The following is a 14,705-nucleotide window of genomic DNA, read 5'->3' as shown; positions in this document are numbered from 1 at the left end:
GACATACCGCGTGCCAAAATTTCAGGTAGACTATTAAACTATGTTTGGTTCAACCAGAAATGTGAAAAACAGGAAAGTAATTGAACTTGTTTTAATCAAGAAAATCTTACTTAGCCTCCGCAACTGGAATCCATGTGACAATGAAGAAGGAAAGGGACGTGAATTCAAACAGCTGACACAATAATCAGCAGCAACTGACAGCATCTCGTCTGATATTTGATATCAAGCACTAGATCAATATTTGTGAGATCAATGCAATTTTAATGGTTTTTTTCAAACCTGTATGAAAGCCAAATTGTGACACTCTGTGATAGAGTTATTTTTAGAGGTGGTTACTCCAGAGGATGATATTAAGTAAGTTACTGATGCAAAGCAAAAGCAAAAATGGGGAGTGGGGAGGGGAGGAACCAACAAAACCACCACAACAAACCATCAATATTTCTTCAGTTGATAAATCCTGATTATCCAAGTACGTAGAGAGGGTGTGAACATTTATTGGAAAAAAGCCATTTATTTAATTATGGATAAAAAAATAAAATAAACCTTTGAAAAATTATTTGGAGGTACATGAAGATGAACTGGATCAGAGGCACCTTTTTCAGACACAATGGGATTTGGTGGCATGTGAACAAAAATACATGAAAAGGATAAAAAGAGAAAACCTAGGCCTTATCGCTACAGGGTCAATCCCCTCGTGTGTGGAATTCAGTGGGAAATAACAAATTTTTCTGCATCTTTGGCAGAGTGGAAAACTGAGAGCCCTATCTGACACTCTAAGCAATGTTCCCACAGAGGTCAAATAAAGAGAAAATAATAAACAGGTCTAAATATTGTGTATTATTTCCCTTAGAAGGATTTATACCATGCAAAAAATAAAATGTATTTAATTTAACTCAGAGACACATAGTTCCTAACCCTAACCTTATATTTTGACTTATTTGCTTACAAATTCCATTTTGATAAAAATGCTAAATTTGGATTTATTTGTTTTTACAGATTCAATTTTGAGGAATTTTCACCTAGAGGAATCCAAGATCTTCAGTCAAAACAGCAATTTCTGGGGAGGTAGATGATGGGGGGAGGGGTAGCAGAGGGGTTATAACTTGCTGAACATTTCAGTAAGAACAGTAATCAACATGAGATGCGGTGGTCCTGAGTAGTGTTCCATGGCAAGCAGAGGTTTACATTTTTTAGGTTCAAGAGCAGGTAAATGTCTTCGTTTGGAATTCAACCGTAGTTAAAAAATTGGGAGACTTGGTTTCTTTTTCACTTGAAAGAATAAGAACATTTTAGGAAATTTCTGATGCCTGACCTAAAGTCCTCTCATCTTTCTTCAGATAGAGAATAAAATACTTCAAAACTATGCAATTCTTTAAGGGAAAAATTTTTCCCTTAAATGTTTCTTTTTTCCTGATGTTTTTGTTGATGACAGTAAACTGCCTGATAAGAAACTGACAGATCACTTCAAATAAAAGGCACTGTATTACATGCTCTGAAATGAAATTCATATCTAAGGCCTTTTGCAGAATTAAATCATGTACCTAGTATATTCCTTAATAATCTAGGTAAAGATATATTTTCCAGGATTTTAATAACTCCATAAAAAGTCTCTCTCTGCATGTGTCTTTATCCCTTATAGTATTTCAAATTTGGCAGACTGCCTACAAAGTAAAGATACCAACAGTTTAAATAAAATTTTTCTTTAATGAAATAAAGCCAACCTTACACACAAATGCACATTACATACAGATAATTTACAGGTTCAATGAACTTGAAGCATTGAAATATTTATTCCAATGCCTTGCAGATTTGAAGATGAAAAATTTATTTAACAGAAGTGTACAAACATTCATGGTAACCAACATATACAGAACATCTACTATATTATAGGCATTGAAAAGACATAGACATATTGTATATGTTGTCTGTGTATTTCAGGTGAAACGGACAGGAATGGGCACATGTATTTCATGGATGAATACGTGTGTATGAGACATATATATATATTTTCAATTAGGTAGCTTTCTTTTTTTAAATCTTGAGTTATTCTAAAGAAGAAAACAAACTTTATACTCACTTGTAGTTAATCGAGCTTCATTTTGGCTAATCATAATTTGACCAGTGATTCTTTTCCTCAGAGCATGAAGGACAGTGCTTAGAATTTAAAAGTTTAGTGCACCCAAAATGCTGCTCTTCTTAAGCCACTTTGAAGTAATGCTAGTGAGTCTACGATCCAGATCTACATGTTAATCTCTAGTTTTGCCTTCAAACAGAATTCAGTTACAAAGACCTTGGAAAGATTTTGAATCTATTCAGGAGAGAAAAACCTTTAATTTTCTGAGGAGTAAAAACTCCCCAAGAAACTTCATATAGCTTCTTAGATTTTGCTTAGCATACGTGATAAAACATTGATTGTTGCAGTTTGGTGACCCATGAAATTTGGGGGTTAGTTTTCTCTTCAGACCAGAGCATATAATTATGCAAATAAAGAGCTGTCACTGATCTAGTGAAATACTCACAAACACATGCACTCTGAAATTGGACAGAAAAGTGAAAATGGTTGGTGATGTGAGGGTGCCATGGTTTGTTTTCCTGCCAAGTTTCTATCCAAATTCATTATTCAAATTGTAAACTTTAAAAAGAGACATAGCATTCTTGGGGTGTTGGTTGTCTTTTCATTTCAGATTCTTTGTATTGGTATTGCAGGCTGACCACAAAGTACACTTCAACATTATTTTACCTGTGACAGTTCTCCATATTACCCGAGGTAATAGCCAAGGAAGAGAAAGATGAATGATCTAAAAGGAAAGATGCAGGACTTCTCTAGATTTCTTTCTAGAAACATGTTTCATGTCGGTTTCAAACAGAACTCAACTCCAACAATACAAAGGATATAGTGAAAGGTTTTTCACAAATCTCAAGGCGAAGGACTAGGAAAAGTTGCTTAGAAGGCCTCAGGGACTAAGTCAAACTTCCACTTTCAAGCTTTTTATATTCCAGGGGAAAATACTGGTCACTGTGTGGTATCCACTTCATGGTAAAACTTTCAGGATGACTTCCTCCTATCTAGCAATTAAAGCCAACTATTTAACATTTGGTGATTTTAATCTTTGCAGTTCATTTTACAGTTATTACTTCTCTAAACCTTTGTGCTGGGAATTAACAAAGTTCTTCAATCTAATCATGCTCTTTGGAATCAAGGTCTCCCAATTCTAAAGTTACCATTGCACAGGCTGTTGCATAATTTTAGATGTCATGGAGAGTCCCACTGATGAAATCTGAGAAGGCTCATGTCAGACCACTGACTGCTAAAGACATCACTACATGAAAGATCAGTGGTGTGAAACTTTAAAAACATCGATCCAAATGAATCAATTAAATCAACATTCATCCCTCCTAAGTGTGTGGTTTAAAACTATCATTGTTGCTTTTTTTTTTTTTAAAAAAAAAAAACCTTACATAGATTTTGAGATAAATGCTGGAATGCTTTGATGGCTACTTCTATTCTCGAATCTCCGTTAATCGACTTTGTGCTATTTCCCTCTTTTCAACATCTTCCACTTGGTGTACATTCTTTACTCTTAGTACAGTGCATGACAGTTGCAATGCTTTAAATCTAAAACCGCCTAACAAAGCTGATGCTTTAGGTAGGGTAGCTTTAAGCTCTGTGAAGCGTTGATTAAAAACCCTTTCCCAGACTCAAACTGATCTTTTTGGAGATTAATAGAATATTAGATAAAAGGAAGACGAACAATTCAAGAGACTCCCACTCAGTCATTCTATACAAGGAAGGAAGGAAAGTATTCAATTTTTGAAAGGGAGTACCTCCTGGAGTCTTTTATTTTATATTATTACAGCCACTAATAAGTAATAATAAAATAACCACTACCATCATCCCCCTTTTTGCCACCCATATTTCAAAGATGAGAGTGTCTCACATTTATTTAAAGACTTTTTTTTTCTCCACAGAGGCATGTGGAAAGTTTTTGAGAAATTTTTACACTTTCTGTAGTAGTACTCTTTCTTAAACGAATTAGGATTACAGACACCAACAGGAACCTGTCAGTTTACAGTAAAAAATATGATTATAACAAGAGACACACATGTGTTTGGATTGGAACCGCAGATAATCCAGAGAAACAAAATCTAACTTATCACATGGATAATATAGTTAACATGTCTCTAAAAGGGGCTAAAGGTTTTAAGAAAGCTGTAAAAGAAATGTAAGTTATTTTCAGATCGAACACAGTACATCAAGAACCTATATACACAAACTTGGAGGCAACTTAATCTCACCAGACTCCTCTTGGAAAACACATTTATTTATGGCATATTCAAGTTTATTTTATAAACAACAGTTTAATGATAGGTTGTTCAGATTTCCTTGCTAAGGAGATATTTTAGATATTAAAAACAACTGTCTTATAAATGTTAGCTTTGTAAAAGGTGCAAGCCAAATAGTGACTCAACTGAAGTTAGAATATTACCTTACAGCAATACTAACAGAAATAAAAAGTAGCCATAAGGTTTAAAATATTGATGGATGCTCTCTCATCCTTCCTTTTATGTTTTTGCTTTAAAAAATCTCTATGCAATTGGTGAATAAGCAAGAATTCTTCTGAGCAAGAATAATAACACCGCTGTTGTTGGGAAAATTGTTTTTATTTTAAAATGGAAATGGAAATATACAGGAAAAGCTTGTGCTTTCCTTTTTATTCTTTGAATAAACAATAATAATGCAATCCAGGTCAAAGCAAAAGGCAGAAAAGAACAGTTATTACAAGTACATGGTCTTCTTTTCAAATATCCATGAAAATGTTTAACGACTGGATGGCTAGGTACCTACAGAAAGCTCTAAAGCAATAATCTGGCCTTTAAGTTTCGACAGGACTATTTTGAATCTTAGATTTATCAGTCACTCCTTTCCCATTCTACTTGTTCTAAGAATTAAGTATATAATTAAAATAAAAAGTCCACATCCTGACTTTAAATCTCCACTCTCCTAAAAACCTGTTTGAGGAAACAAAAATGGGGAAGAAGATCAGAGCAAAGATATTGTTAACACTGGCGGCACTCATGCAGGTGGGCTACTACCAACTGCTGGTTGTCACTCCAGGAAAATCGAGGTGAACATTATTACATTTATATCAACAAACTCATAATCAACAGGTTAAAAATCCTGCATTACAAAGGATATGATCACTTATCAGTTGGTGGTCTGGAAGTTTGCCTAGCTCCCTCTGGGCTGCTACAGCTCAGATTCACAAGTAGAAATTACATTTACACAACTTAAGTTTGCAAATAGCTCTCTATAGATAGTTAAACAAGGCCTAACCATCCAGTAGTTTTAAAGTATTAGAGGCAATTAAATAGTGATTTATTCTAGTTATAAGTAAAGGTTTAAAAAGAGATGATTTAAGAGAAGGAATAGGAGTGATGTGGTTTATAAACTGAGCATATTTATTTTGCTCTAATTCAGGTGCAGAAGCTTCACAAATTTAGCATTGCAGAAGTGTTGGTTTTTTATAAATGCTATAAAATTGTTTCCTGTCAACATTTTCATATACTGAAAACACGACACAATTTATAATACCTTGAAAAATATATTCAATTCACATCTATTCTTGAATCTCTCACTGGAAGATACCATTATTTTACAGAGTTCACCAGTACTTCTAAAGTAGTAAAGATTGGATAAAAAGGGTCAATATCACAGACAAATGTGCTTGACGTTGTTGGGGTTTACTCATTTTAAGCCATCCAGTAGCTGAATAAAATGCCATTTTGATTTTTCCTCCCATATAGTTGATTTTGCTTAAGTAACACCAAAATATATGCATACCTGACCACTGAAGAAAGATCACTTTAATTTGTCATCATTAAAACTATAGAACTAATGAATGTACTTGTATGTCAAACACAGCAATGAGATATTAACAGCTTTAAAACTTGTTGAAATCGGTTCATAATATAAAAACATTTAAGCACGAAGTGGTTGATTTTAAGTTACTTTTCTGAGGCATTAGACAGTTCTAAGTCATTTTGGGTACATTTTCTCATGTCCTGAAATAAGGCAGGCATATTAATTGTTGCATACACTTTAAAAAAGGATGAAAACTATTAAATTCATGTTCTCATCTATTAGAAACAATCTTTACTAGGTAATTAAACTTGTCAAGTAATTAAAAAATAATATGAAAATTTAAGATTTTAATCTAAAAGTCAGCAAAACCTTAATATCTCCTGTATTTCACAGTGTTGGCCACATCTTAGCTGGATTAAAATACTTAATTGTTCAAACTGTAGGGCTAAACCCTACAGAGGAAGCAGAGTGCTAAAAATTATACCACTGGACTGAGAGAAGAAATTCTTTCACACCAAGTCCTTCGCTTACTGTTAAAGCAGAAAACTAAAAGGATAATTTTAGCCCCACTTAGCCTTTCAGAAGAAAAAGGCTGCAGAGCACATAGGTTTAGTTTCCTGATGACAATAAAAAAATTCTCTCCCTAGAAGTGCCTAACTCCAAGAAAGCTCAGAATAGATCATTCTGGAAAGGGTTAACAACAACAATCTTTCTCCACAGAGAGATTTAAAAAGCAAAACTTAAGTGTGTTATATCTAAATTACAATGCCACTCAGTACACATTATATATTTAAAAAGTAAAGTCAATTCTAGTGATAACAGTTGGAAATTTCATTGAAAATGGGACCTTTTACACCTACACTTAAAAGAGCTGCCCATCATTGTTTTGGTTTTAACAGTCTCTTCTGAAATCAGAGACTTGTGTAAACTCTTACAAACAGCTGGCAAAAAGATTTTCAGCAGTAATGCGGATTCAGTACTTTATAGATTTTTATGCAAAGTTTTCCTTTTTTTTTTTTTTCTGGTCCCGAAATGAAAACAGGGAGAGAACAATTTGCACTCCCCAAACTACATGGTACTGTTCTGAATTTGAAATTGGCTTGGAACATGTGTGTGGAACTTCCTAAAAAAAAAAAAAAAAAAAAAAGAGGTGGGTAATAAGATGTCCTCAGGGAAAAACCTAGTTAAAATGGAAATTTGAAGTCGGGAATAAAAGTTTGTTCCAGTTGAGAGCGGGGAAAGATGGACATGATTAAGGAGGTGGAAGCAGCAGCGGCTGCGCTGCAGCGGGCGCTAGGACCATGCCGACGCCGCCCGCCCTGCAGCGCCCGCGCGGGCTCGGTCAGGGCAATTAGAGCCGCGCCAGCCACGCCAGGCAGGGCGCTGTCAGCCTTAATCTGAGCGCTGACGGGCAGCGCTCAGCCCGCAGGAAGCACGACCAGTGAACCCATATTGCTTTGACAGTTGCACTCATCTAGAAATAATGCAAAACGCTATTTAGATGTACATATCACGACCCTGTGCTCTGGGAAGAAAACAATCTAATGAGGGGCTGGGAGTCTGCTCGACGACACAAGCAGTGAGGAGGGTGCGGGTGCGTGCGCCAGGGCGGCCCCCCCAGTCGCGCTCGCTCCTCTTACAGCTCTTCGTGCTTGATGCGGTGCGAGCGGCGTGTCACAGCCGGCTTCAGGGAGCTGATCTTGGCTTCTGAGGCTTCGGTAAAGAATTTGAAAATAGACGGGAAGCTCTTCCAGGAAGTTAGCTCGTGACGGTCGGTGCCTGCAAAGAACCACACATTCGGTTACCAGGTGGCCCCGCGGTGCCGGGCGCGGCGAGGGCGGCGAGGGCCAGGCCTAGCTCCGGCTCGCTACCACCCCGCCCAGTCCCTCCCGCCCGCCCCAGCCGCCCGCGCCCCGCCTCTTAGTCTGGGCCCCGCCTCTCAGCCAGGGCCCCGCCCCCTCGGGGGCGCGCGCCGCCGCCTCTCAGGGCACACCTGGGGCTGCAGGGTCACTTGCCCCTCCGGCTCAGAGGAACTCAGACTTAGCTATCTGCGGCATCGGGGCGTCTCCGGCCTAAGTCTCCATCCCTCTCCTGACGCGGGGACGCGGCCCGCATCTGTCCCGGGGTCGCTCGAGGCGCGGCTGGACGCCCGAGGCCTCCGCCTCTCCGAGCCAATGGAAGCGTTGGGCGGGAAGGGCCACTCCCTCTCCCTCCGGGAAACCACCCACCTCCCCGAGACTCGGCGCGCGCGGGGATTGGTTTTCCCTGCGCGCGGGATCGGCTGCCATCCACCCCACAGCGCCTGTTTTCTTGCCTCCCAAGGGGGTTGGGGGCGGGGTGGGGAAGGATTTTTCTTGCCTCTCCCGGAAGCTGTGCTGTTAGACACGATTACCTCAGCTAGGTCACTGGGACCAAATCATACGGGACGCTTAATGAAGGACCACATTCAAAAGGGATTATGCCTTGAAGTGTCCTGGCGGGCGACATTTTTACAGATTTTAAGGGGCAAATTTAGAACAGCTAAAAAAAAAGGTTTCAAAGCAGTGACTACTAAAAGAGCATCTAGGCCTCCCATTTTGTCAGGAGGAATTCAACTTAGAAAATGCAGGTTAGTTGTCAATTTATGGGGTTATTTTATTTTACTACAGCTTCTCTCTGTGGTTTCGATGTAAAACTAATGTACAGCATATTTTCAAATAAAATCGACCTTCAGTTTAACACAGGCAGCAGATAACACGGATGCAGGCATAAGAACAGATGAGGAAATACATTTATCTATTTTTGACCCCCTCTGATGGCTTATGTAGCATTTTACGAGTGGCTTCATAAATGAGCACTTTTTAAAATTAAAAATTAATTACAAAGACTTCCACAGAAGAATAGCTTTTAAACAGTTGAAATCTCTTCCTAGATCACGCAATTATGCAGAGAGATACCGCTTCGAAGTCTCCGGATTCAGGGCCTCAGTCTGATACTTTAACATTGTTAATGATAATTCTTTAGTCTGTAATAGTAGGTCATTGCTATGGTTACTCTACAATGGTGCAACACTTTGCTTTCCCCTTCAGCTATTCGCTGAGACCTGGTAACCACATTTGTTGCCTAGCAACAGTTTTGTGACAGTATCACAATCTAGGAGTTACAACAATAAGGATGCTATGGCTGCTGTCGGCCAGAGAGCAGAAAGCTACAGTCTGTGCCTGACTTAGCTGTGGGAGCTGGCCCTACTAGAGAACCCCTCTCTCTTTATCGGTGCCCTCCCAAGGATTCTCTCTCTCCTCCTTTCCTCTGCAGATGGGCCTCATGAACCTGAATTTGAAACTAAGACCCAGTATTAAAGTCATATCCGCCAAAGCTACTGTATTCAGACTAAAAATGAGGTCATTTCTGTATTTGCTTACTCATTTTGGGCAAAATTCATTGTTGCTCAATAGGAAGGTGGGATTGTCTCTATGGTGTTTGCAACCCTAGTTTCACTTCAGTAATAACTACACAGTTGCACTTATAATGGTAAGACATTTCACAATCAATTGTAATTCCTTTTGAAAGACCATTCTCAGATGCATACTACATGGCAACACCCACCCCCAAATACAATAAGCCAAAAAAAAAAAAAAAAAAAAAAAGGTGTTAATTGTCTCTTTTCCTTCCCATTTCCCAAGCTTCCAGCCACATTTGGCATTTCCTCCATAGTGATCACACTTACACCTACTAGTGTTACTAAGGCTAGGATCAATTTGTAAGCTTTCTCAGGGAATTCCCCTCATAATTCCTCCCACCCCTTGAAACCAATTCAATCTATGAATCTAGAGGGACCTAAGGAGTCAACGGTCTGAAGCAATTTTAACTCCTTTATTTCTTCTTTACTAGTGACAATCCTTCTGAAGGATGAACAGATTTCCCTGGTGATAAAATCACTACAAAAGCTTTTTAGTTTTAGCTTTTGATGACTCTCTGCTTGATTAGTCCTGGACTGAAAAGACCAGAGTCCCTGAGATAACTGAATACTTGTACTGGCTCTCAACATTTACTCTTGTAATTTAAAAGTATAAATAATGAGAATGTGTGCTTCTTCTATCAGAGGAAGGGAAATTGCTAGGAGTAAAGGTAATAAGGTAGGTTAGCAACTGAATTACAGAGAATGGGGTGGAAGGGAGTGAATTCTCCCTAAACTAAGGAATGATAACATGAATATGTAATATAAAAATGTGTTTTCTAGGAACACTTTTACACTGTTGGTGGGATTGTAAACTAGTTCAACCATTATGGAAAACAGTATGGCGATTCCTCAAGGATCTAGAACTAGAAGTACCATATGACTGAGCCATCCCATTACTGGGTATATACCCAAAGGATTATAAATCATACTGCTATAAAGACACATGCACACGTATGTTTATTGCGGCACTATTCACAATAGTAAAGACTTGGAATCAACCCAAATGTCCATCAGTGACAGACTGGATTAAGAAAATGTGGCACATATACACCATGGAATAGTATGCAGCCATAAAAAAGGATGAGTTTGTGTCCTTTGTAGGGACATGGATGCAGCTGGAAACCATCATTCTCAGCAAACTATCACAAGAACAGAAAACCAAACACCGCATGCTCTCACTCATAGGTGGGAACTGAACAATGAGATCACTTGGACTCAGGAAGGGGAACATCACACACCGGGGCCTATTATGGGGAGGGGGTAGGGGGGAGGGATTGCATTGGGAGTTATACCTGATGTAAATGACGAGTTGATGGGTACAGCACACCAACATGGCACAAGTATACATATGTAACAAACCTGCACGTTATGCACATGTACCCTAGAACTTAAAGTATAATAATAATAATAAAAAGAATGTATTGAAGGAAATCTTAAAATAGTAAAAAAAATAATAAAATAAAAATAAAAATGTGTTTTCTAAATTTTTGGAAGTAGATTTTTAATGATATTTAAAATATCATTTGGAGGTTGAATAATTGCATGTCTATCTGGGACTGCATATATACATTTCAAGAATATGTTTGGAGACCATTTTCAAAAATTTAGTTCTGAAGTTCAGTGAAAATATTTACAGGTGAATATGAAACTCTATCCATGACAGTGTTCAATGAATGGAAACTTTTGAGAGCAGGTTTCTAGTACTTAAAAAATACATCACTTTAGGGGACATTAAGTGGGGTGTCTTTTATTCCATCAGTACAGAAACACTAGACCATTACATTATTTGTTCATAAAAGGATATAAAAGGTGGAAGTTTAGGTCAATCAAAAAAGCAGTCATTTATTAATAAAATGCAATGATGTAGAAGTCACAGGGAGACTAGTTTATTTAGCACTAGCCTTGTTATTTGAAGGAGATAAACATGGTTTTATGGTCAAGGTCTAGTCTTTTCACTACCACCACTTTATTCTTATCAAGTCTCCAGTTTTCAAACCCATATTTTCCTAATTTAGACAGGTTCACAAAATATAAGGAGTAAAAGGTTTTTCCACATTAAATATCTGCCAACTTCTCAAGGAATGATTTTGGTATCATTTTGTAGTGGCAGGCTTGGTCTAACTGGATAATTCACCTATGGAGTGAATTCAGTTTCCTAGTCTATAATATCAATTCAGTATAAAAGTAAAATGTAAAGGATCACAGCGCTTCATTACAAAAAAATACCTTTGCTCAGTTTCAATCAGTGGTTCTTAATGGAGATGACAATGGCCTCTGGAGGCATTTTGGAAATTTGCAGGGATATTTTTGGTGGTCAAGACGATTGGAAGGTGTGATTGGCATTTATTGGGAGAAGGTCAGGGATAGTGGATATCCTGTAATTTGCAAGGCAGTATAGAATTGTTCTGCATCCCACATGATTTTCAAATGTTCAGCAGCTATTCATGTAGTTGAAAACCTGTTTATAATTATATGGATTAGAATTTAAATATGTTTTACAGATAATCTTAAAATACTTTTTGCATGATTTTAATATATACTGAATTTTCCAAGAATACCACTACCATGTAAATTGAAAGGATTGTGCATTTTGTTTTTCAGAGTCTTGCCAAGAGTGGTTTACCCTATGAAAAAAAATATCATAACTGATGGCACCATGCCCATGGTACTGGAGTTGCCAATAAGCATACCTGTATCAGCCTGCACTTCAGCTGTCAAATTCATGATGATTCCATGCATAGGACCAAGTATCTGACTACTTTATTATGTCTTCTCATATAGATTTGCCTGAGCACTTTAAATATTGAAATCCATATTATTTTTATTATGAATTACTTTTATTCCTTCTATATGTTAACTAGAGCATTACAAAGATTTAATAATCTTATAAGTAGGTAGATTATATTATCTATTGAATTTATTTCAGGACAGTAAAAGCACTGCATAATATTTCTTATAATAGGAGGTAATCAAAGGTCAGCTTAAATAAAAATGAATGGTTAATTCTTTCTTACTATATTAGAGATTAATTCTTCCAATAATCTGAACCCTACTCTAGCTATCTCTTTTATCCTTGTACAGAGCAGAAAATACCTATTTTTCATTTTTCTTATATTTTTTCCACAAATGCCATTTGTCAATGATGTTATTTATTGTGAAATGACTAAAAGGCCAGGGATCTTCCAATGAAAATACTACCCTGAATATCCTTGACTTATCACTTGTTTTAAAAAATGAACTGTAGCAAATTTTAAAGGAGTAAAAATAGCAAGTGGTGAAAAGGATTAGAAACTTTAAGAATCAAGAACGAGACTAGAAATCATATGAGAAAGATCAAATTGCTAAAATGTGTCATTGGTTTTCCCAAAAGACTACATATTTAAGAAAAAGTGCCTTGTAATAGAACTGACAAAGAGGGAGGCTATATTCGTGTAATAGCATTTAGAAAAAATGGTTAAAAACAACACTGAGAGTGGAATAGCAAAGAATAGGACAAGAGAGATGAAAACATTACTGTATCTTCTGTCTTATCTATTCCTCTTACTTTTGCCTGTGAATGACTCTGATTCAGTGTTTCTTATACATCAACCCTGCCCACACTCCTCTTTACTTGATCTTAGTGTTTACAAGTATTTTTGTGGGGGCAGGGGCAAAAAGTATATCAAAATATGCTACTGAGTTGGCAGCCAAAATCCTGATGTTTACTTTAGCAGATGTATATTATTTGAAGCTGTATGTCATTTTATGCAGTAGATGTCTTAAAGTTACATGGGAATATAAGGCCTGTTAATGAAGTCTATTTTTAAATGAAGACACGGATTATTTACCTTTTCAATGAATCCCTTAATAAAGTGAATAATTTTCTGGTAAAGCAAATAATCATTCTTCAAATGATATCACACACACACATGCACACACACATACTAATCAGATTTGCCAGAGATAAGGTTTACTGGTAAACAGTAAACAGACTGAAGAACAATCTGAGTGTAGAGTAACTTATCACCAAAAAGATAATTTAGAAGAATTTCTTCATCTGCCATTCACTCTTATAATTATTGTTACTCACTTTATCTTACATGGATAGACCAAAACGTCATGGAATACAGGCATACCTTGAAGATATTGTGCGTTTGGTTACAGACCACCCCAATAAAGTGAACAGTGTAATTAGGTGAATCACACATTTTTTGGTTTCACAGTGGATATAAAAGTTATGCTTACACTATGCTTCAGTCTACTAAGTGTGGAAAAGCATTATGTCTAAAAAGACATTGTATGTACCTTAATTAAAACATGCTTAATTGCTAAAAATGCTAATAATCATCTGAGTTTTTAGCAAGTTGCAATTATTTTTGTGGTGGAGGGTCTTGCCTCCATGTTGATGGCTGCTGACTGATCAGAGTGGTGATTGCTAAAGATCAAGGTGGTTGTGGTAATTTCTTAAAATAAGATAATTATGTAGTTTGCTGCATTGATTGACCCTTCCTTTCCTGAAAGATTTCTCTGTAGCATGTAATGTTGTTTGACAGCATTTTACCCACAGTAGAACTTTCAAAATTGGAGTCAATCCTTTCAAACCTTGCCACTGTTTTATCAACTAAGTTTATGCAATATTCAAAATTCTTTGTTGTCATTTCAACAATGTTTACAGCACCTTCACCAGGAGTACATTCCATCTCAAGAAACCACATTCTTTGCTCGTCCATAAGAAATAACTCCTCATCTCTTAATGTTTGATCATGAGATTGCAGCAATTCAGCCACATCTTCAGACTCCACTTCTAATTCTGGTTCTTTTGCTATTTCTGCCACATCTGCAGTTTACTTCGTTTACTGAATCTTGAATCCCTCAAAGAGGTTCATCCATGAATGCTGGAATCAACTTCTTCCAAACTTTTGTTCTTATTGATATTCTGACCTCCTCCCATGAATCACAAACGTTCTTAATGGAAGCTAGAACAGTGAATCTTTTCCAGAAGGCTCTCAATTGATCAGAGGAATCACTATTTCTGGCAGCTATAGCCTCACAAAATGTTTTTTTTTTTTTTTTTTTTTTTTTTTTTTTTTTTTTTTTTGAGACGGAGTCTCGCTGTGTCACCTATTGCTGGAGTGCAGTGGCGCAAATTCGGCTCACTGCAACGTCCACCTTCCAGGTTCAAGCCATTCTCCTGCCTCAGCCTCCGGAGTAGCTGGGATTATAGGCACGCACCACCATGCCCAGCTAATTTTTGTGTTTTTAGAGACAGGGTTTCACCATGTTGGTCAGACTGGTCTTGAACTCCTGACCTTGTGCTCTGCCCGCCTTGGTTTCCCAAAGTGCTGGGATTATAGGCATAAGCCACCACGCACGGCCACAAAATGTATTTCTTAAATAATGAGACTTGAAAGTTGAAACTACTCC

General features: G+C 37.3%; 1 protein-coding gene across 4 annotated transcripts in view; it reads right to left on the bottom strand.

The window, feature by feature from the left end:
- Positions 1-1,684: 1,684 nt before the first annotated feature.
- The window catches only part of ARB2A (ARB2 cotranscriptional regulator A), a 481,957-nt gene continuing 468,936 nt past the window's right edge, over positions 1,685-14,705 (bottom strand). For all 4 annotated transcript variants that reach the window (XM_071097857.1, XM_011758778.2, XM_011758790.3 and 1 more), the window contains one exon: positions 1,685-7,642. In XM_071097857.1, coding sequence (XP_070953958.1) covers positions 7,622-7,642 — 21 coding nt within the window. In that variant the 3' untranslated portion in view covers positions 1,685-7,621. The remainder of the gene's footprint in view (positions 7,643-14,705) is intronic.

This window comes from Macaca nemestrina, chromosome 6 (genome assembly GCF_043159975.1).
Source record: "Macaca nemestrina isolate mMacNem1 chromosome 6, mMacNem.hap1, whole genome shotgun sequence".
Classification (NCBI taxonomy): domain Eukaryota; kingdom Metazoa; phylum Chordata; class Mammalia; order Primates; family Cercopithecidae; genus Macaca; species Macaca nemestrina.
The sequence above is the reverse complement of the archived record's forward strand: the minus strand, read 5'-3'. Positions and strand labels throughout refer to the sequence as shown.